We start from the raw sequence: 21540 nt of genomic DNA, 5'->3' as shown, positions 1-21540 counted from the left end.
ATAGTTTACTCTGATTTGCCTTCCATTCATGGAATAAATGTGACTCTTAGTAATATCTGAATATTCAAATAAGCTCCTTGGCAGAATCAAAAAGGTACTTTTTGCCTGTTTCTCTTTGTAATTTAGAATTCTAAGTTTTTCACAGAATGTGACATCTTATTGAAAAGTCCAAAGGAGAATCTATGTGGCCTTTCTGCAGAGCTATGGGATTTTAACACGATGGAAAGTTAGGAGCAAGGCTCATTTTATGGAAGAAGGCTACAAAGAGACTAGATATGAGGAAAGAAGGGAATCGAAGGTGCCATAAGTAGAAGAACCTTCCTTTCCCATCCTCAGCACCATTTTACTCCTTAATGCAGGCTGCAGATTGAAAAGGATGCTACATCTTTGGTGGCTAAACACAAAGCCTGCAGGACCAAGATTTTGGGTCAAGGCAGGAGAGGCAACTTTCCCTCCCTTCACAAAAATTCTTTGGGATTTGGTCATTCTTTGTTATCTTTATTGAATACCCACAGTAGTGGTACCACACAAATAAGACAGACTTGGTCCCTGGAGAAGGATGGACAGTCTCTCTGGAATCACTGGGTCCAGCTCTTATCAGTAGATAATGTAATCTTATGGGACTGCTGCCAAATGTATCACTGACTGCCGTGTTACATAGCACATAAGTGTGTGTGTGTGTGTGTGTGCGCGTGTGTGTGTGTCTGTGTGTTCATAAAATGATCCTCAGATGTTCTCTTTATAAACTCAACTAGACCATTTAATTAGTGACAGGAAAGTGTACTCTTCCCCAGGGAGAGAATGAGATTTTCCTGGAGTCACTTGGGGGCAACAATTACTCTAGAGCATCATTGAGATGTTTTCTTGTGCTAGAGGCGTTGTTGGCCATTGTGGTTGAGTGAGTGACAGTGGAGAGGCCTGGCTCCACTGAGGGTCGTGATGTTGTTCCTAGTTCTCTCTGTATTCTGCCTTCTCCTTTGTTTTGACATTAACTTAAATCTGTCTCCCATATGAAGATTAGTGCTTAATTGTTAAGCTTGAAGCTCCAGCGCCTTGGGAGTGTTTCATAGACTGATTCTAGGGTATAACCTCTCCCACTCACTCACCATTCCTACCACTGTCAGCAGGGCTTTGTATTGTCCAAGTTGTTTCCTTGGAGAGATTTTCCTTCTTGCAAAGGCCAGACCTTTGTTTAGCATTCATTTTTACCATTTAAATGAGTAACACCTCAATGGGAAGATCCCTGACCTGCTTCTCTCTCTGGCAGAACTGGTTCATCATGCTACCTTGCAGTACCTCTCTGAGCTGGGGTGGACAACTACACAGCCAGTAAGTAATAGTATTCCATCCTGAGCCTGTGGCTTTGCCTTTTTATCCAACTAGCTGTCCACTCCTAGGAATGCCCATTCAGCATGTCGGCCATACCTGTAGCAAAAGGGCTGGTCTATCTGAGGCAACAGAAGGATCTGGAGCCCTGTCTTGCCTCACAGAACTTTCTCAAGCCCACTTTCTTGCCTAGATTCACAGCCTCCAGGTAGGCCAGTGTATTCCTCATCCATGGATGCTTTGCACATAGTACTGAGTGCATGGATGTAAATAATTAGAATTCTGAGCCTCCCAAACCTTGTGTTTCGGCTTCAGCTTTAAGCACATTTTGCTATCAATTAACAGACTGAAGTTTACTCTGAGATTACCTAGGCCTTTTGCGCATGTGAATCAGAGGAAGAGAGAAATCAGTAAAGGGCTTGTTTGGTAGAAGGTTAGCTGCTGCCACCTGCACATTTGAGTTTTTGTAATCTGACCTCTGTTCTAACAGGTTATGGGTTACCTGAGCAAGACTGAGTTGGCCATCTTAGCAACCCTTTCTCTTGAGTCCTGGCTGAGAGGTGGCGGGATGGGCACTGGACTCAGGGAGCTGGTTTCACTTCAAACACTTTCAGAGCTAGCTGTGTCAGTTCTTAACTTCTGCCTCCACTTTAGCATCTGGAAAACAAAGGTGATCCTGGGTGGTCCCTCTGGGTCACTGAGCTCACAAGCTGTAGATGCGACTTAACATTGCACAGGTCGTAGAGCTTTGAATGGTGTGCTCTTTGTAGAGTGTGATTACAGCCGTTGTCCGTCATCTCTCAGATCCCCTGTCTCTAACCTCATCTGTGTCCCCTGCATATACTTAAACCTAGAGGTGCCCCCACCCCACCCCTGGTGGTAGATACCCCAGACAGGGAAAAATGAGCATGCCTACTCAGTGACTTTGTTGATCCAACCCAGGCTAGCGTGAGCTGCTTTGCCATGCAGCAGCATTAAAGGAGCAGTGTCTAGTACTGTGAGTATTTTAACAAATTATCAAGATTTCTGAGCCTTGACCACTTCATACTCCCTTCTGCCTTTCCCTCCACATCCTCATGTTCTATATTGGACACTGGCATGCTCTCTGAAGTTAAGTGCTCCTTCTGACAATATCCATTTGTGTAAGAGAAAGGAAAACAACCAGCTGGATTCACACATTGGGTTATTGTCTCATTTAGAAGGGAATGGGAAGAAGTATCAACGCATGCCTAGGTGTGGCTATCAGTACTGCAGGCAAAGGGACAAAGCTGGGCCCGTCACAGGCGTCTAGCATGGAGGCCCCCAGGCACTGGAGCATGAAGGTAGTGCTAATCCTCAACCATGATTCTCCTGTCATGATTCTATCCCACACCAAGGCTTTATTTTAATGTACCCCACCTGTCCTCTTGAAGCGCCCCCTCTTTTTCTAAGACATATCAAACAAGGTCACGGTGGAGACCTGGTACTTGGTACAAGGCATGGGGTCCTAGAACCATCAGGCTGTGGCAAGTCTGGCTCCTGGCTCTTTGTGGTTACAAAGTTGTGTACGTTTGCCTTCAGAAAAAGGTAGCTGAGCTACAGGGGTCAAGGACTGTCACTGGGACCTGCATCTCTGGTGTCTGGCCTCAGCCTGCAGCTGACTCTGTGTTCATTTTCGTTTGCACTCAGTGTGATCTTACCTCCGTGATTACCTCTACCTCCTCCTCTGTAAACAAGAATGGAAGTGTGTTTGCTCTGTTCTTCAGCTGTACCCATCCCCGTGCGTCCAAAATAGCTGACTGGAATTCATGACAATGTTGTTTTCAGATGTTTATAATCCCCAAAAATCCCCTTCTGTTTTTTATAATAAAATGACTCAGGTGTAGGTGTTTTGTGTTGGGAAGGCTAGCCAGGCTCAGTGTGTCAGTTACAGAGCAGTGCATGATGTGTAATGTGTAGCCTGCCCCAGGAGCAATGGTAACCCTTGAGACATTACCCTAGCCCTGCAGCATAATTAACAAGATCCGTCTCATATATATATATATGGAGCTGCTCCCCAGTCAGGCCAAGATGCTGCAAAGCATTCACTGCTACCCTCTTGAGGTTTGACAGCTCGTGAATTAGTACTGGGAAGCACCCCGTTGTTCTGAAGTTTTAAGTCTTGCCTTTAAAGTGAACAGTTGTACTTTTTATTTTATTTTATTTTTTTGCCATGTTCCTCCAATAACACCACTGTAAACATGACAGCTTTGCATTTTTGCATAAACTTGAACAATGTGGTTTTAAAAGAGCTCACCACATCAAAGCCAGGCTGTTTGGGCATGTTTTACAAATTCTTTTCTCTATAGTATTTAAAGCAACAAATGACTCATAGGCTCACATTCCACTTCCATCAGTCATGTTGGCAGAACTCCTGACTGGGGCTTTACTGCCCTTAGTCTTTGTACCCTAAGAGAGTTATCTTGCAAACAGGTGTGGGCTCTTAGCCAAGTCAAATGCCCTTACTGGCTGTCTTCAGATCCAAGGAAACTCTTAGAAACTGTTGCATTTACAAAAACAAACCCGTCAATTTTGTTCTTGATTTCTTGTTTTCTTGTGCTTTCTTTCTTGAAAAAAAAAAAAAAGTCTCACTATGCCATCCTGGCTGGCCTAGATCTTAGTTACGTAGTCCAGGCTGCCTGAGATCTCACAGAGCCCTATCTGCCTACCAAATCCTGGGATTAAAGGTGTACACCACCTTGCCTGGCCTTCTTGTTTTCTCTTTTAACTCAAATATTCTCTGTATCGATTTACTTTCTCTTCTTCATTCACCCTCCTAGCTTTCCACTTTTTTGTAACATTTTGCTGAGGAAGTTCATGGCAAGAAAGCCTTGTGCCCATGGTTTAAAAGCAACAGGAGTGGGCTGAAACCTGACTTTGCATGGGGGCTGTAAGACCATGTGTTAAAGTCATAGGCTTTAGTAGTAGGTAGGATGGGAGGATGCTGAGGTAGAGGGTGTATCAAGGGTGTGAAAGACCTTGGCTTGTGTGACTGGATGAATGGTAGAGGCATGAGAGGAGGCAAGGGGAAGAGTGCATGGAATGGAGTTGTCAGAGAAACAGACTCACTCATGGGTCTCCTTCCGGTTGGGTGCTAGACTCCTTTAATTCACTTGGCCTTCAGAACGCACTTGTGCATTCCCTAGACTTCTTCACTGTACAAATAAGAAAGTCGAGGACCAGCACTGAGGACTTGTCTGAGGGCAAACATAAAGGGAAAGGCCATGCTCAAACTCAGCTATCCGTCCACACCCACTGTGTGGTTCCCCACCACAGCTAAGAGGCCGTAGAGCAAGGGCCGATGCTTCCTTCGTGTTTGGCAGGTGACATTTGGACTCTGCTGGATGAAATGACTTGAAGAACAAAGGAAGACAGCCATGCAGCCAGAACAGACGGCCAAGGGCGTTAGAGCAGGGGCATACCCCCTCAGCTCTTAGGAAAACCATGTCCCCTTTCTGGAACTCAGCTTCATTGCGCTGAAATTCTATAATGTTTATGAGCGCCTGGATCCCACTCACTGACTCTCCTTTCTATGCTCTGCCCAATGTTCTATTTTTCCTTTTAGTCAAGATCATAATATAGACCATGCTGGCCTGGAGCTTGCTGTGTAGCCAAGGCTCACCTTTAACCTCTGTTTCCCCTGTGCCGTCATACCTCACAAACTTTATCAAATCTCTCTTTTTTTCCTTAAAACTGTAGAGAGGCCTCCCAATACTAGCCTTTTAAAAACCAAACCACATATGTTTCCCAAAATGCTTAGGGAGTAATTTTCTTCCCTTTCATCTACACCTGCAGCTGTCCAGAATGAGTCTGGTTCCAGCCTCTAAAGGTCTGGTTTTTCCTTTTCTGTTTATAATGTTCACTGTAGTTTTCTGATAATAATGAGTAGGTGTTTAGGAGTAACTCACTCTCACTGTTTGCTAGCAAATCTCAATAATACAGAACATCTCAAAATCATTTTTGAGATTAATTCTCACCAGTCTGAGGCAATTAGAAGCAGGCTATTTTGAGAGTACATAAATGTCCCTGAGAAACGCCTAGGAGGATTTGTTTGTTGAAAGTGATAGGCTTTAGTCTCAGGGCAGCCTATTCTTATATATGTTAATACAGTTCCACATGTAGAATGCATGCATACAGACACAAGTACATGCAAGAACATGCATGCATGGATAGAGACGAACACAGATACACAAGTCTTATTGTGCACAAGGTTAGAATTCTGGGTAGAAATGAGTTAATCAGACCTAGAAGACCACATAGAAAGTGGGAATTAGATTCAAGGTTAGGTTCAATGCCATCACACTCAGAAACAAGTGCTTCTTCCAGGATAGTTTATCATATCATAGAATTGCCTTTAGCCATCACAGTTCTGGGCTGACTGACCCCCACAGAATGGCAGAGCTCTAGAGACCAAGGACTAAGGCTTCTGCTTGTTTGTGTCTTTCCCCCCGAAGGCCTCTCAGGCTACTTATCTCACAGCTTATCCACTCGGGTAGGAAACAGGGTTGGGCTGTCCTCACCTCCAAATTGTCTGCCAGGTCTTACCACTCCAGAGTTGTGAGCATCACACTTCCTCCAGAGTGTCTCCTTGGCTGGTTTTCAGCCTTTTGTCCTCCTGACTTCTTTGCCTTTCTTTCTTTGCTGCTTTGGCCCAGCAGATAATGATGCCATAAGGTGGAAGCCGCTTTCTCTCTCTCTCTCTCTCTCTCTCTCTCTCTCTCTCTCTCTCTCTCTCTCTCTCTCTTTCTTTCTTTCTATCTTTCTTGTGGGTCTACCCTGGGCTGTCCTTCGTTAGAGCCATTGGCCCAGCCCTGTGATTGACTATGTCACTGTCATGGCCAGGGTTCCACCTGAAAGAGATGGATGCCTTGAGGGCTTTTAGCTTTAATGATGGATTTGAACAACAGCCATGCTTCTCTGGTCCAGTAAGACTGTCGGGGACAATTTCCCAGGTCAGGGGTTATCTCCATAGTTATGCATTGATGTCAATACATCTGGACATGTAATTATACACTGCTCAGGCTTGTGGTCTTTGAAAAATGTATAGTGTGAATATTTAAGGCTTTTAAGAGTGTGTGTGTGTGTGTGTGTGTGTGTGTGTGTGTGTGTGTATCAATCATCTCATCTGTCAGTCTGTTTCTTGCTCCTAAATGTGTCAAGAACTCTAGGGCCCAGGCAAATTCATGAGATAACAAACTGAACTGAACTCTATTTCCAAAGTCTGTGGCTCCTAGCTTCCCCTATTTGAGTTCCAAGAGCTAGCATTCCCTTGCCTAGGATGATAGCCTCCCCATTGTGCACATGGCAGACAACAAGCTCTGGCCTCCTCATCCCCTTACAAGGGCACCAGCCCCATTGCAGAGACTTCATCTAACAACTCACAAAAGCCTTCACCTGAAAATACACCACAGTAAAGATTAGGGCTTCATCATTTGAACTGGGGGAAGGGACAGGCATCCGGTCCATGGCATGTGCCTTGAACTGGCACCAACAGGCAGGACAGCAGCAGCTACTTGAGATCACAGGCTAAGCCAGTGAATTCTCCTGGCAAAATCCATTGTGTGAAAGGGGCTTTGCAGACTTTAAAACTCATGGAATACTCTGATCTTAGGTTCTAATCAGTTCAGTGCTTTGCAAGAAAGAAAAAAAGAGAAAACTAGTCTAGCCATATTGTGACTATACAGCTATCCAGTCCCTTCTACTATGTCAGGCATTGTCACGGTGAGAGTGAGCGACCCAGCCTTTTCCTGATCTCTCTTCCTCCTTGCCTTCTGCCTGACATTCCTCTAGACCAGCACAATTAGTGGGGCCAGAGCAGGTAGGAGGGCTGGGAAAGGGTAAACAGAGGTTTGATGGCGAATCTTGATTGTAAATGTGTTTAAAAATTCCCAGATCTGAGGCTGGAGGGATGGCTCAGCCATTAGAAATGCTTACTGCTCTTGCAGAGGACCCAGGCTCAGTTCCCAGCACTCACACGCTGACTCAGGACTACACTCCAGGTCCAGGCAGGCTAATGCTTGTTTCTGGAGAATGCCCCTGCATGCAAGTGGTACCCATACACTCACAAAGCCTCACGCAGATACACATAAATAAAAATCAGTTCTAACAAAAGAAATGCCCAGATTAGTATAACACGCCTGTGTGTGTGCTGACCGAGTAGTTTAATCCCTTGATGGATCTAAACTATGACTGCAGAATTTATAATATGACGCAGTGTTACAAGGTGCCAAAAAGTATGAGGTGCAGCTTGGTTGAAGGAAGTAGGTCACTGGGGTGTGTCTTTGATAATTATGTCCTGACCTGGCTGCTCTGTTCTGCTTCCTGTCCAGCAAGAAGAAAGGTTCTCTGCCTTCTTCTCATGTTGCTACCATGTTCTACCCAAGCATGCAGTGCCAAGCAGCCCTGCACTGAACTCTGAAGCCCTAAACAAAATAAATCCTTCCTGTCTTAAACCATTTCTGTCGGCAGTGCTGTTACAGCAGTGAGAGCAGTAACTGATACGGGTTGGAACCGCCATGGGAGCCAGTTAGTAACCCCTGCAATTAGGCTTAGATTGTTCGTTGTTCTTGTCCTTACAACCTTTAGTCTTGACGGTCACCACAAATTGCATGGGTTCACCTTTCCGATTTGGAGTTAGTGTTGTAAGGGGGCTATAGACTGAAACAGTCAGCACAAGGCATATGCACATGAGCAAAATAATGAATTCTGACTTCGGAACTGATGAGAAATCCCCCGTATCTATGTCCTCTCTCCCAGTGCCTCGTTAGTCTTTCCTGGGGAAGAACTGTGATATGGCACGAAAGCTGCTAGGTGCTGGCAAATAACCTGCAGACCATCTAGACAGTAAACAACTCCGTAATATTTGGTGCAGCGTCTTCTGTAGAGCCCATCTGTTTCAAAATGACCCTGATTCTGCTTACGGTGCGGAATGCTTTGCTGACTGGAATGTGTCCTAGTTTTCTTCTGCAGACACTGCGTTGTAGGCCTCTGCTTCCACCTGCTGGCAAATGCAAGTACTGAGAGAGGCTGACTGGTTATTTTCAGCAGAAAAATATTTGGTCTCAACGGCTAGTGTATGTCACATTCACATACAGGGGTGCAGTAAAAATTTTGTGTCTGGGCCTACTGGCAGCCCCGCCAAACCTAAATCCATTTCTTAACCAAGTTCCCTGGTGAGTCACATGAGGAGAGCAGTAAGGAGTCACCACACTGACATCAGAGACGGAGCCCAGTGAAGGCTATAAGTGACTCTATCACTTGCTGCTCATTCCCAAGCATGAGTAGCTAGATGACAAGTCTCCTGTGAAATTCCCTGTCTCCCTGCTCCCAGCTTGTCCGGGGAACTTGTAGAGGCAAAGATCAAAGCTATATCCTCTTGGAACACAAACGAAGTTTTTACAGTGGGCTCGGAGATACAGCTTAGGGTTTTTGAATATTTTCTGCTTGCAGAGGACTGGCCTTCAATTCCCAGCACCCGAGTTGGGCACTGCAGAACCCTATGTGACCCCTGACTTCAGCATGTCCAGCACCCTCTTCTGGCCTCTACAGACATCTGCACGTATGTGCAGATACGCACATACATACACACAAATAAAACAGATAAAAATAAAACCTTAACAAGATGTACAGTGAAGAATTGTACTTGGCAAAACAGTCCTTAGGGTTAGCCTCACCAGCGGTCCATCCTGTTGGTGACATGTGTCCTTGATGTGTACAAAGAGTAAGCTTTATTTCTGTGGCTTTTTTTTTCTTTGTCAAAACTTGGATCTTCACCCTAATTAAGAGGCCAATCATCAAACAAACCTAATATCTATTGGGTGTCTAGCCAGGCAGTCAAGGCCATAGGGAAAAAAAAAAAGGAATGACTAAGAAATTCCCACAAACCAAGAAAGTAAGTGGATTGTAATCCTTTGGATTGGTCCATGGAACAAAGACCTAAGAAAATTGGCAGAATCCAAATAAAGTCTGGAACTAAGTTCTTGGTAATATTTTAATGGCTTTTTCTTAGTATTGACAAATTACCTTAATAATATAACGTATTGACATCACAAGAATTGAATTTTCTATTACCTTTGGCATTGTTATCTAAATATTTCAACAAAAGACATAAAGTGTTAGAGCAGGGCACTGAACGAGACCAAATGAGTTATAGGACACTGCCAAAGAGCACAACATAGTGGTTTCATGTCCAGCTGCCAAAAGTCAGAAGCAAACAGCACTCTGTAGGTAGCAGACAGGGCAAATTTATGCTCTCTAGAGGGGCCTCCCAGCCCTGAAGTCTCACTGAGAACCTCAGAGTAGAAGTATCACAAGGCTGGGCTAGTCCTCTCAGTTACACATGAAGAGTCTGAGGTCCAAAGAGCAATGACTTGTCTAAGCTCCCGGCAGAGTCATTGTGAGCCCATGCCGTGCCTAAGACCATCTAGCTTTGTTCAGAACTCTTGCATTACAGATGTTTTGGAATGGCTAGCTAGGTTCTCAGCTTGAGTCTGCCTCCATTGGCTAACTGGTTGCTGTTTGTTGGAAACCACTGTGCCTAGGGCCAGGGCTGCTAAAACCACCACCATGCTTTGAAGATGAAGGACGTAGCAGGTGGAGAGCAGCAGCAGGGTCCAGCTTCCTTCATTGTGTCTCAAAGGACCTAATGCTATTACATTTTTATCTCAGCTTACTATACTCTAGATTACACTCCCCAACTATCCTCTCCCTTGCTGAACAGTGAAACTAAAACTTCCTTGGTTGGCTAAAACCCCAGGATCAAGGAGCAAGAAGTGAGAATGAGCCCTCCCATCTAGGCCCTGAGACCACTAGAACTCCACTGCCTGCCCTCGTCCATCACCAGAGACCTACCTTCAAGAAAGCCAGCTCTAAACAGACAGTGGCAAGTCCCTGTCCCTTGCAGGCAAATGTCAGAATAAATGGAGGCCTCAGATACCCAAGAAGTCTGAATCAAGCATCAGGAACTCTTGGAGGCCTCTAGGGCATAAGCAAAAGCAGCCTACCTAGCAGTGGAGAGCAGCCATACTCCTGTGCTCCTTTTTGTCTGCTATGGACCCTTCTAAACATCAGGAGAGGTCAGGACTACAGCCTGCAGCCCAGCCCAACCCCACAGCATCCTAGAGGTGTGGACTTCAGTATGCTAAAGGGCTTTCATCCTTCTTGCACTGACTAGGTGTGTTTCTTATGTTTTACTCTTCATAGACCCACAGCACAAAGTTGACTTCTGTATTTTACGTTCAAGTTTCTATTTTCCATTGTTACTTAATGGCCTCACACCCATGTTTGAAGATGTGTATCCATTTCTCTGTCTCTGTAGCCTCCTGTGTTCTAGCCACTCGGAGTGAAGGATACATAGTGGCTTCTGTCCTTGGGGAGACTATGGCTATTTTTCTAGGAGATTGTATGTATTCGTCCAATGGATGTCTGTAAATGATTTCCAGTAATAAAAAAAAAAAGTCCAAAAGAATGGGAGAAGAAAAGGTCTTTCCTGGAGGCAAGCAGAATTTTTGAATCTCCAAATTCAGCTTATATGATTGGATAAACCAAAGCATCTCTCGATTACTAACAATAAGCATTCTGTTACAGATTGAGATGTTAGAAGCTTCTAAAGCCTTATTATTTGTCTATAGAAGCTTTAAAAAACCATTCTCAGATTCACTGAAACTCTTCACAATAAACCACTAAAGGGATAAAAATTTGAAGAGTTTTAAGACAGAGTTTCTAAACATTTTTTACCTTGTACATTTTACATTAAAATCTTTAACCATTCATTTAAAATAAATCTCTCTTATTGTAGTGAGTCCTTGTGAGAATGACATTCCACTGTTCAGCTTTGAGTCAGATGCTTCCTTCTTGTTCCTCCATGTTTCTGTAGGAGGTTAGAATACTCTGTGCTTTCAGAAACCGCAGAGAACTACCAATGTTGGCTGGGTATAGGTATACCTTAATCTTTCTCAAAGAGGATATTAAAAGTCCTAAATAAAATTTGGCATTTGTGGAGAATTTTAGGGGGGCAGAAGGCAGATGGTACCTAGTGTTTTCAAACAGACTAGTACCTTAGTCACCAATAAGACAATGACATCCTCCTGATTTAGGTCATGGTATTAACTGAGGGACTAGCACATCCATGCCTGGGACACCAAGGGGGAAGGGGGCTTGAGCCTTGAGTCTTTGGTAAATTACGTAAAAATCTACTGTCTCAATTCTTCACCTGTACAAAGATGTAGGACTGAGACCACACAGAGTAATGTGGAAGACTTTCACAAATGTAAAGTTAAGAATTAAGGCCCTCAGACTAACTGTTATGAATTTCTTTTTGGATGGTGTGGTTAAAAATGGACCCATGTGTTAGAGAATGGCACAGAAATAAGAGGTAGGGGAGGGAGGGTGGTAAGCTAGAGGCGAGATGGCGAGGTGAAGACTCCTAGGCAACCCCAAGGCTTTAAAGGAAAGAGCATGGCTGTAAGGACCCAAGGATGAAGAGATCAGAGTATTTTAAACTTGATAAAACGAGAAAGAAAGCCGCATACCCTTCTGGGAGGAAGGGATGGGAGCTTCTGAGTTCTGGACATTTGTGTTTCTACCTATGTGTTTAGTTCCACCTACTCAGATCATAGAAGTTGATCAAGTCATATACTCCTAAAAGAAGGATGTTAGTGCTTCTGTGGCAAGTAGCAGAGTTAAACTATATGCTGACGCTATTTAAAAACAAAAAAAACAGTAAACAGCGTGCACCTGACAGTTTAATTTACTCAGTAGCTTCCTTGCCTGTTGATCCCAGGTCAATTGTGTCACATGGCCGTCACATCAGCCATCTGATGTGAAGAGAACCGTGGAACAGCAGAGCCACTCTGCTCTGCAGCTCAGCTGTTCACTCAGATCCCAAGTGCCGATCAAGGTTTACAGCTGGCTGGCTTGATTGGTTGGTTGGCAAGATGGAAACGTCAGGGTTGAAATCGTGACTGTCTATTACCCTTTTTTCAAGCCATCATGAGACGTCCATATGTATGAAAGCCATGTGGTTTTAGGTGGACTCCAGGCCATTTTGACAGAGAGACATCATATGATAATTAACGACCCCGAAAGTAAAGTTGTACCTAAGCACCCACCCCCCTTCAGAGATCATCCTTCCAAACTGTTGGAGCAGAGCTTTCTTCCAGACCTTTCTGATCTTTTTAAGAAAATGACTTAGCAACTGGACTTTCAGAAGCCTTTGCAGTTCTAGTAAGTAACGTTCTTGAAAGAGAGCACAGGGGACCATGCTGCTGCCCTTGTTCCTCGGCAGATATACCACAGACTGCCAGCGGTTTATTTAGTTTCTACCCCTCAGCCCCTTTTTCCTGTCCAGCCCTCCTGATCCCATCCCATGACTTCACAGTAGAATGGCCTGAGTGCTTGGCTCATGTGCAGATCTGTGCACGCCCACAAACTAAGCATCCCTGTCTACACCAGTGGTAAATAATAGGAGAATGGCCGTCATCTCTCAGCCCTCTTCAGCAATTCTTATCTGGAGAAAATTGCTTCCCTTCCTTTAGCCATAAAATATACAGGTTACTGCATTATACATAAGGGAGGAAAACTGAAATTTTTCCATCAAGAACCACAAATCAATAAATCGTATGAGCTCACTACTGGGGCTGTGATCGAGCTAAGTCATCTTAAACTGCGAGTGTTCCTGAGGCCCTATGAAGCGTGCCTACTGTTTCTTTGAGTAAGATTGGGGTCTGACCTCTATTTACAGGGACATGGGGTGAGTCTCATAAATACTAATGTTCATTGCCAGCCTCTAGTATTCAGAGCCATTTCATCCAGGCCTGTAAGTGGTCAGTGTGTGGTTTAACTAAATGGAAAAAAGGTCCGTACTGGACACTTGGACTTTCCCAACAGTCCAAAGGCTCCTCCGTGTTACAAAAAATGTACTGCCCACTGAAATATGTTAATTATCTTGTGCTATCCATTTCTTAGAAAGCAAGGTTTTAGTAGGTGACAACTCCATACAGCTGCAAATCACTGCTAAAAGTACCCACAAACATAACTGGACTCTTTCATTAAGAAGTTACTAATTGGGAATGGACAGATGGCTCAACAGTTTTGGCTGGTCATCCAGAGGACCCAGGTTCAATTCCCAACACCCTCATGAAAGCTACCAACTTATCTATAACTTATCTATAACTGCAGTTCTGGAGGATCTCCCACTCTTGCACAGGCATGCATGCAGGCAAGACATCAATGCACTTAAGGATAAGTTAATATGTTTTTCTTTAAAAGTTAACTAATCTTGAGATTTCATTTTGTGCATATCTTATGGCATTAGTTCTCTTCGAACACAAATATTCAATATGATTTCTGATGGCACTGGGGATGTAACAGGTGGTTATTACATGCTGCTAAGTGAGACATATATATATATATATATATATATATATATATATATATATATGAACAGTCTCGTTGGGGAGCCACCCTCACCAACCCAAACTAAGACCAATGTAAGGGAAGCTTATGTAGCTCTCAAGACATATAGCTGTAAACCACCGGTTCTCCATCAACCTTCCTGACCCTGTGACCCCTTTAACACAGCTCCTTGTGCTGTGCTAAGATGACTTTGTTACTACTTCTTAACTGCATGTTTGCTACTATTATGAATTGTAGTGTAAATATCTGATATGCATGATAATCTGATATGCAATTCACGACCCTCATGTTGAGAACAGCTGCAATCAATGAAAGAGAAAGGATCTCTTCAGGCTGTTACCCTCCTGAACAGTAGAAGGCCAGCAGCCCCCTTGGTCAGCAGCTCTTCACACAGGAACCAACCAGGGCCTGCTTCGTGAAGTGTCTTATGTGAGGCATGTCCACGAATCCCAGACAGACATCCCAGGCAACCATCTCTGAATCTCTAATATCATGTTTCCTTTATAAAATTGGAGACATCTTCCACTCACATGAAGCTGGCCCAGGCCCTATGCTGTATCCCTAAGAAATGTGAGCTTATATCAGAGATTGAGATGCTTTGAAACATGTCCGCAGGACCCTGAACAGAGAGAGAACAGTCATAGATGATGCAGGTGGGTGGAAAACACAGAAATGTGCTTTAAAATCAATGCAAAGGAAGGAACTAGATGCCAGAGTGACCAGAGCCTTGTCCCGGCACCATACTGACCCACAGTGCATACACAGCAAGCAGCAGGGGGATGACTGACTGACACCTGACTTAAGAATTCCTTTCAGAATATCAGAGATTTATTTACAATTGAAAATTGCTTAAAAAGTAAGTAGGATCAGGAGTGGGATAGTGTTTGGATCCTGAAATAGGCAATTCAGATAGGAGGGTAGCTTTGCTGTTACCAGAAACTGAGTTTGAAGGATTTGTAAAAATACACAGAACATAAGGCCTGAATTGATGCTGCAGTGCTGATAGAAACTGTAGCACTGTGGTGTTCTTAGAAAACCAAACTACTCTGGTTTGCATGGGAATTCAGTGAAACACGAGGTGGTATTATAGACCTGTATCTTTGATATTAGCTAAGGCTCATGAGAGTTGTGGGCTTAGACTGGACTTACCTGGTCTTCTGTGTTCACATAGCGGTGAGTCCACATATCCATGAAGAGAAGCAGGTCAGACATGGTGAGAAGGCATGGGGTTTAACTTGTTCAATGGTTCAGAAGTGATGGCAGTTGGGTAGGTTGTAAGAGGTCAGAAAACATTGGCTCCAGGATGGTTCCCTTCTGTACTGGCCAAGTGACCTGAGCTGTCTTGCTAACATGTTGCTGTCTTTTAATTGGCCCTATAAATGGAGTGACTTTCATACCACTGAGTAGATATGGTTGGGAATCCTCTCTTCAGCATGTGGCATTTCTTCTGTTGGCTAAGCCTTGGTTATCCTTGAATGCCCTGCAAATGGGTCTAGGGAGAGGAGGGAGAGGGGAAGAGAGGGGAGGAGGAGAAGGGAGGGGAGAGCACCCTCACCCTCTGCCCCCTCTTTGCTCTTCTTTCCATCATGGCAACGATAGTCCTCCCAAAGGCAATTATGGATCCTCCCATAGAAGTATAACAGAGAACACTGGTTTCCTTGAAGAGTCTGAGGACTTTCCACTTGCACGGGTTTGTGGCCTGTGGCCTGGTGGCAGCTTTGCCACGTTGAAGCTGCTCCTGATTCTCCCCACAGCTCATTCTAATTGAGTCCTTGCCCATCTGCAGTGCGCTGTCAAAGATTGATTGGCCTGTGTTCATAAGTGCAATTAAGAACTCCTTGTTAAAAAGCAGCCATAAACAGCAAAGTAGGATTTGGATCTGATTACATAAAGCAATTTTAGGCAATAAACTAGTGTTGATTTGATTCATGTATTTGCCATTTCAAAAATGCACCATTCTGAGCAAAGACAAATTCCTTATAAAGACGGCAAAACTGTACCCTGAGAAACTTTGAAACTTGAAGATTCATAAACTGTTTATGGTGGAAGTTCTTAAGTGTATTTATTCTCTATTATCTTTGATCTAGGTTAAGACAGTGACATATGTTTTGCTGTATGAAAAGGCCATGAAGTAAAGGTTCATTATCAGGGATGACTATGGGCACATAGCCTTTCCTACTCAATTTGACTGGTCAAGTCAAGAAGTAATCCACAGGCTTAAGAGGTCATTGTCCTAGTGTCACAATAGGAGAGGACCATTAGAAGTATGTATTGGGATCTCTGGAACAATACAGACACAAAATCACTAGTGTCTTGACTTCCTTTTGTGAACTTCTCTTTAACAACTAAAATTCCAGTCATGAATTGAATTGACTCTTCAACCCCTGATTTCAGAAATCAATTTCTCTGATACTTCACAATAGTTGTGATAGTTACCTGCTTTGTCAGTATGAACATAAATGGTAAATGTCTTTGGAAAAAAACTTATTTGTGGAGAATGAGCAAGAAGGATCACATGCCCAAAGATTGATTGCATGCCCACTTGCTTTCGTTCAGAGGAAGCAATTGTCCTTCTCACCCTGCCATCTGGCCAGTGAGTCTAAAGCCTTTGCTCCCTGAATCAGCCATGTCAGCCCTGAGTTGTGATGGATGATGTCTAGCCATAACAGATCCCTCTGAAAGTCATAAGCACGTGCTGTTAAGACCCTACTTATTTGACAGCAGCTATGTATTTAGGACTGATCCAGGGCACAAGAGGTGAGAAGTATCAAAGATGTCCCCAACACCTCAAAAGCTTCTGTCCCTGGTAGTAGGGAGCAGAGGTGCACACAGATGCCATCACTGTCTGGCGGAACATAGCAGCTATTGAATGAGGACAATTAACAGAGAATGGCTGACCACTAAAAAGTTCGTATTAGGGGAAAACTTTGAGATGATATAGGTGATGAGAAAAAGATTCATAGCCAGTTAGTAGGTCTTGCAGATCCAGGAGTGAAAAAGCATGGCACTTTGGTGGCACCTTCTTACCTGTGTCCAATGGAGGGTATAAAAGTTCCTTCCTGAGGTTTAAGATCAAGGACCATGTGTGTCTTTCAGAACATGCGTGCACATACCAACTGATGTGTGTAGGCTCTCGCAGCCTGTATTCCAAGTATGGCTGGAGTCTGAAGAGCCTCCCTCTCAGTCATGTGACCTGTATCGACTGTGCTTGTAGTGTTGTGTGTCAGCTAGCAAAGTGTGTGTGTTGGAGTCGGGGAAGGACACAGGTTCCAATGAGTTGTTGGAGGCTAATGGCTTGAGACATTGTGTCATACTCCCAGTGGGTCAGTTAACTCTGCTTCTGGTCTCCATCGTGTGTGCTGCCCTTCACCTCCGAAGAGGTAGGACTCATGTCTCAGCCAGGTGTGCTGCTGATACCCAGACTGGCAGTACCAGCAGGTGAGAGGGAGGAGAGGGGAGGCCAGCCAGTTGAGTTGGTCATAAAAAATGAAAGCAGCCCTTGAGACACATGGAAGGTTAAATGATGGAAATCATGGAGCATGGTAGAACAACAAAGTCAGTGCGGACTGAGTATCAAGAAGCTGAGACTGAGTCAAATTAAGTTTATGGACTGAACTACGCTAAAAATGTTTACTCTGTGTTAAAATTAGTATTGACAGCTAAAGTTGAAATCTGTTTGTTATGTGTCTTTCTAATGTTGAAATAAAGACGACACCAAAACAGCTGGTTTTCTCTTCTTGGAATCCTACAGAAGAACACAGTGCCTTGTAAATGTCAGAACGATGGATAGGCAGTGTGTGATTTCCCTTTTTTGCCTTCTCACTGTAGGAAATACCAGAAATGGCCCAGTACCGTATGGGTTCCGGCTCCCACCAGAAGAAGAAATGAGGAGACAGCGTCTTCACAGATTTGATGGCCAGTGATATGGCACCATGCAGGGGAAGGCGTGTTCCAGCTGTGCCATTGCAGCCCATTCACTTTACTCCCCGAGCCCCTAATTGGTTTTAAACAAAAGAAGAGCACACCGTTATTGTTGCAGATCACTCGTGTCTGCCATGAACAGGTTCTCTGTGGTTCCTGTGTGCCCAGACGCACAAGCCCAGCTGACATGTCTGAACACCAGGCTTGTCCCCAAGTGGCTTGTCTAGCCCCATGATCTCTCCTAAACCGAAGGCCACCTCTTCAGTTGGGACCGCTTTCCACTTTTCTCTCCTTCCCTCCAGACTCAGTGGCACATCCCCACTGCAGTGAAGACTGAGACCTTCATAGGAAGTGGGTTATTTCACCAGCCGAGTGGCTCAGCCCTCACTCTGCCTGCCATGCCAGGAACTCGGCTTAGCAGGAGGGGCAGTGCCACCCCCTGGTCGTCCTGGCATATTTCCATGGTGATATGGGAAGAGGATGTGGCTACCTTCCCAGGGTGTTCCATTCTCTTTCACGCAGGCCCCTCGGGGTGCTCAGGCCGCTAAGTCTGCCTGATGTTCACAACTCCTGCCTTATTCCACATGTAGAATGTATGACTACAGGGGACTAAGTGTTCTAAGGTAGGGGAAAAAAACCTACTCGCTCATTAGATATCATGTGGCACCAGCAATTGGGGTTCAGAGCCACCCCTCCAGGAGCAGGAGATGAGACTTGTTTAACTGCTCCGCAGAGCGGCAGCAGGTGGCACACACACACACAGCAAAGCGGAGGTGTTGACTGGGGTTCTCACAGGGAATTCCCCCTTGCAGCAAAATTTTTTTTTCTTCATAAAAGTGCCTTCTCATTGGCCACTATGGCTGCAGTTCATCATAAACAAAGTGAAAAAAATGCCCCAGGGAAGTGCTATGTTTTATACACCCATTGTCCCAGTCATTTAAGGCATTTCTCTTTCTTGTGTTCTGAGAATTAAAAAGGCAAAGACAGGGTGCCACCACTGCCTCACAGTCAGGGAGTGTTCAGTTCAGAGGGAGTTTGGAGCAGCAAATGGTGCTCCAGCTCTAACTCATCCTTCATGGATAGTTCTCATTGAGAACAGGGATAGACAAGCTTTCCTATGCACGACGCAAACTCCTGGGAGAGAATACTAACTGGTGATGCGATTAGCTTTTGGGGGCGGGCACATAGGACCTAACTTTCTTTGTTTACAGTTTTATATTCTATTTTTAAAGTGTGTAAAGTGTCTGCTGCTTTCAGAAGATTAATTATACAATGAATTCAAGAAACATATAGCCAGTAAAACAAACTTAAAGCTAAGTACTCTGTGTCCATTAAGAAAATCCCTAGGCTGGCCTTGATGACACACATTTCTAATCCCACCACTCAGGATTCAAGGGAAGGAGGATCTCCAAGTTCAGAGCGAACCTGGTCTACATATGGAGTTCTAAGCCAGCCAGAATACACACACACACACACCCTTATACACCAAGACCCTTTCTCAAAGAAAGGGAAGAAGACAGGGGGGAAGAAGGGAGAAAGATGAAGGAAGGAAAGAAATTCACAGTATATAAATAAAAGTATAAACAAATGCTCAGCTTTAAAAGAAACTGGTGCCCAAGGCTGACATTCTGAGGGTATTAATGTCTCAGTTTCCATTGTATGCATTTGACACATCTGGTGCACACCAGCTGTGCAGCTCTGCCGAGTTGTTAATATGGATCCACCTGGAATGTCTTTAACACTTGCATATGAATGGGCTAAGCAAATCCATGGAGTCTAAGATCATTCAGACAGGCTATCCAGACACTATGCATGGGTACCTTAGTGTAATTTGTAATTGGTGGAAAGCCACAGCCAGTTGATGTTATAAATTATGCCCCTGAGCCTGGTACCTCCAAACACATTTAAATTATAATAGTCAAAGTAAATTATCCCTGACTCTCAAGCTAGACATTTGCCTTCCATACCACAATGAGGAATAACCTTTTCCCTACTTGCCACCTTTCAATAGCATCTGAAATTCTGCCCTAACACTCTTATGTCATTATTCTTATTTGTGCATACCTGCACCAAATCATGTCTCTGCATGTGATGTGATTCTGAATGACCTAGAACATGGCCTATTGTTGACCTTCCCATCCTTCCAAGTCTCTCTCACTCCACACTCAAATGCTCAGTAACTGTTATTTTCTCACCAAAGTTATTAATCAATTGTATTAGAATTCCGCTAGCTTGTGTATATATAGCTTGAGTGCAATAATGGTACCTGATTGCTTTGCTTGACTTGTTGGACAAAGACACTGCAATCCCAATTTTGGATGGTGTAGTTATAATATGCACTTTTTCTTTATTTATGGAGTGGAATGTCACCAAATGTTTATTACAGATGTGGGAAAAGTCATTTTAGGGATAAGTGAAAACCATATGTCTTCCAGAATAAAGATGGTCTGGAAATTATAATTGTATTGTTCAAGTCATGGGCTTGCCTGTAGCCAGCGCTTACTGTTTTCTGGGTCTGGAATTCTTTTCTTTGTTCGTCATTACATTTTTGTTTGTGTTTGCCACATCCACAATAAGGAATGCTCAAAGTAATGTCAACAAACTGGAAGTGGTCTAAGAAAGAGTAGCAGAAGCTAATTGCTTCCAACAGGGAGTAAGCACCAAGAGCCGATTTTTTAAATTTGGTTCTTTACTAGCAATCTTCCAACTGTCTTTTCTGTCCAGTTCCCACAGTTTGGTGTGGTCAGTCAGCCTAACAGATCCCTTCATTCAGAAGGTTCTCCTGGTTCTCAAGAGGAAGGACTAGTTAAAATTGTTCCCTCTTGATGACTTTCAGTGTGTTGCCTATGATTTGCAAAGTTTCTCCTAAGAATGCCTGCTACTGAGACTGGAACTAAGCCGTACATGCCTACCCTAAGTAGTATCTGGCCAGGGGAGTTGGCTATGGAGTGACAGAGGTGACTCTGCCACATAGAGTGGACCTCTCTTAGGAGTCGGTGTTCAGGAAAGAAATGCATTCAATTACTCCTAAGTATACCATTCTATTCCTTCCCGTGGGTGACTGCAGAAATTTTCTAACCTAATTCCCGCTGCCCTGACTTTTTTTTTCTTCACCAGTATTTGAGTCATAAACTCTAAGCTTGGAAGGACCTTGAAGTCTTTTGGATTCATTGCCTTGCTCAATACTTAAAATACCTCTTCACTCAACTCCAACTGCTGTTGCCAGCTGGGCTTCCAGAAGCCATTTTAGCAATACCACTCATCGTCCCGGATACCTTTTATTGTTTGTCTGTTGACAAATGGGAAAGGTCAGCGCCATTAACCTCCACAACTGGGCTCCCAGCCGCTCTGGACCTCATCCCGTTTATTCTTAACAGCCGAGCACACTGGTCTCACCATCCAGGCTGTGAATACTTCTGATGCTGGGATCCTTTCAGTTGTGTTAGGAGCAGCATCTCCCTCTCCTTCCGCCCTCTATATCCTCCTCATGCCAGCCCCTGGTTGAGTCCTTTCTGAGAGACCACAACTCCCATCACAGACCTGCTGGTTTTGTTGGGTCTGTGTCTCTTGGTGTCCACGTGTGACTTGGAGATACTGGTTGTGCCATGAGAGCATATCTTCCTTCCCAAGGCAGGAACCGGGACTGGAATCCAATGTCTGTCCTCACAGGACCTTCAGCAGTACTTCAAAATCTCTGAACCAATAAATACTTGAGGATTGAAGTGGAAAGCTCATTCACACCATGACAGGTAGTAAGCCAAACTGCTTCTCAAATGCATGAGTGTGTACGTGGATGCGTTCATGCATGCGTGTGTGTGTGTGTGTGTGTGTGTGTGTGTGTGTGTGTGTGTGTGTGTGTGT

The 21540-nt window shown here is 44.2% G+C and overlaps 1 protein-coding gene across 1 annotated transcript in view; it reads left to right on the top strand.

The window, feature by feature from the left end:
- Rhbdd1 (rhomboid domain containing 1) overlaps nucleotides 1–20139 on the top strand; it is a 108249-nt gene extending 88110 nt beyond the window's left edge. The window contains exon 7 of the mRNA XM_028789420.1: nucleotides 17587–20139. Coding sequence (XP_028645253.1) covers nucleotides 17587–17681 — 95 coding nt within the window. The 3' untranslated portion in view covers nucleotides 17682–20139. The remainder of the gene's footprint in view (nucleotides 1–17586) is intronic.
- The last annotated feature ends 1401 nt before the right edge of the window (nucleotides 20140–21540 follow it).

The sequence above is a fragment of the Grammomys surdaster genome, unplaced genomic scaffold, assembly GCF_004785775.1.
Source record: "Grammomys surdaster isolate TR1022 unplaced genomic scaffold, NIH_TR_1.0 125833, whole genome shotgun sequence".
NCBI classification, from domain to species: domain Eukaryota; kingdom Metazoa; phylum Chordata; class Mammalia; order Rodentia; family Muridae; genus Grammomys; species Grammomys surdaster.
Note: the sequence above shows the minus strand (reverse complement) of the source record. Positions and strands in the feature narration are given on the sequence as shown.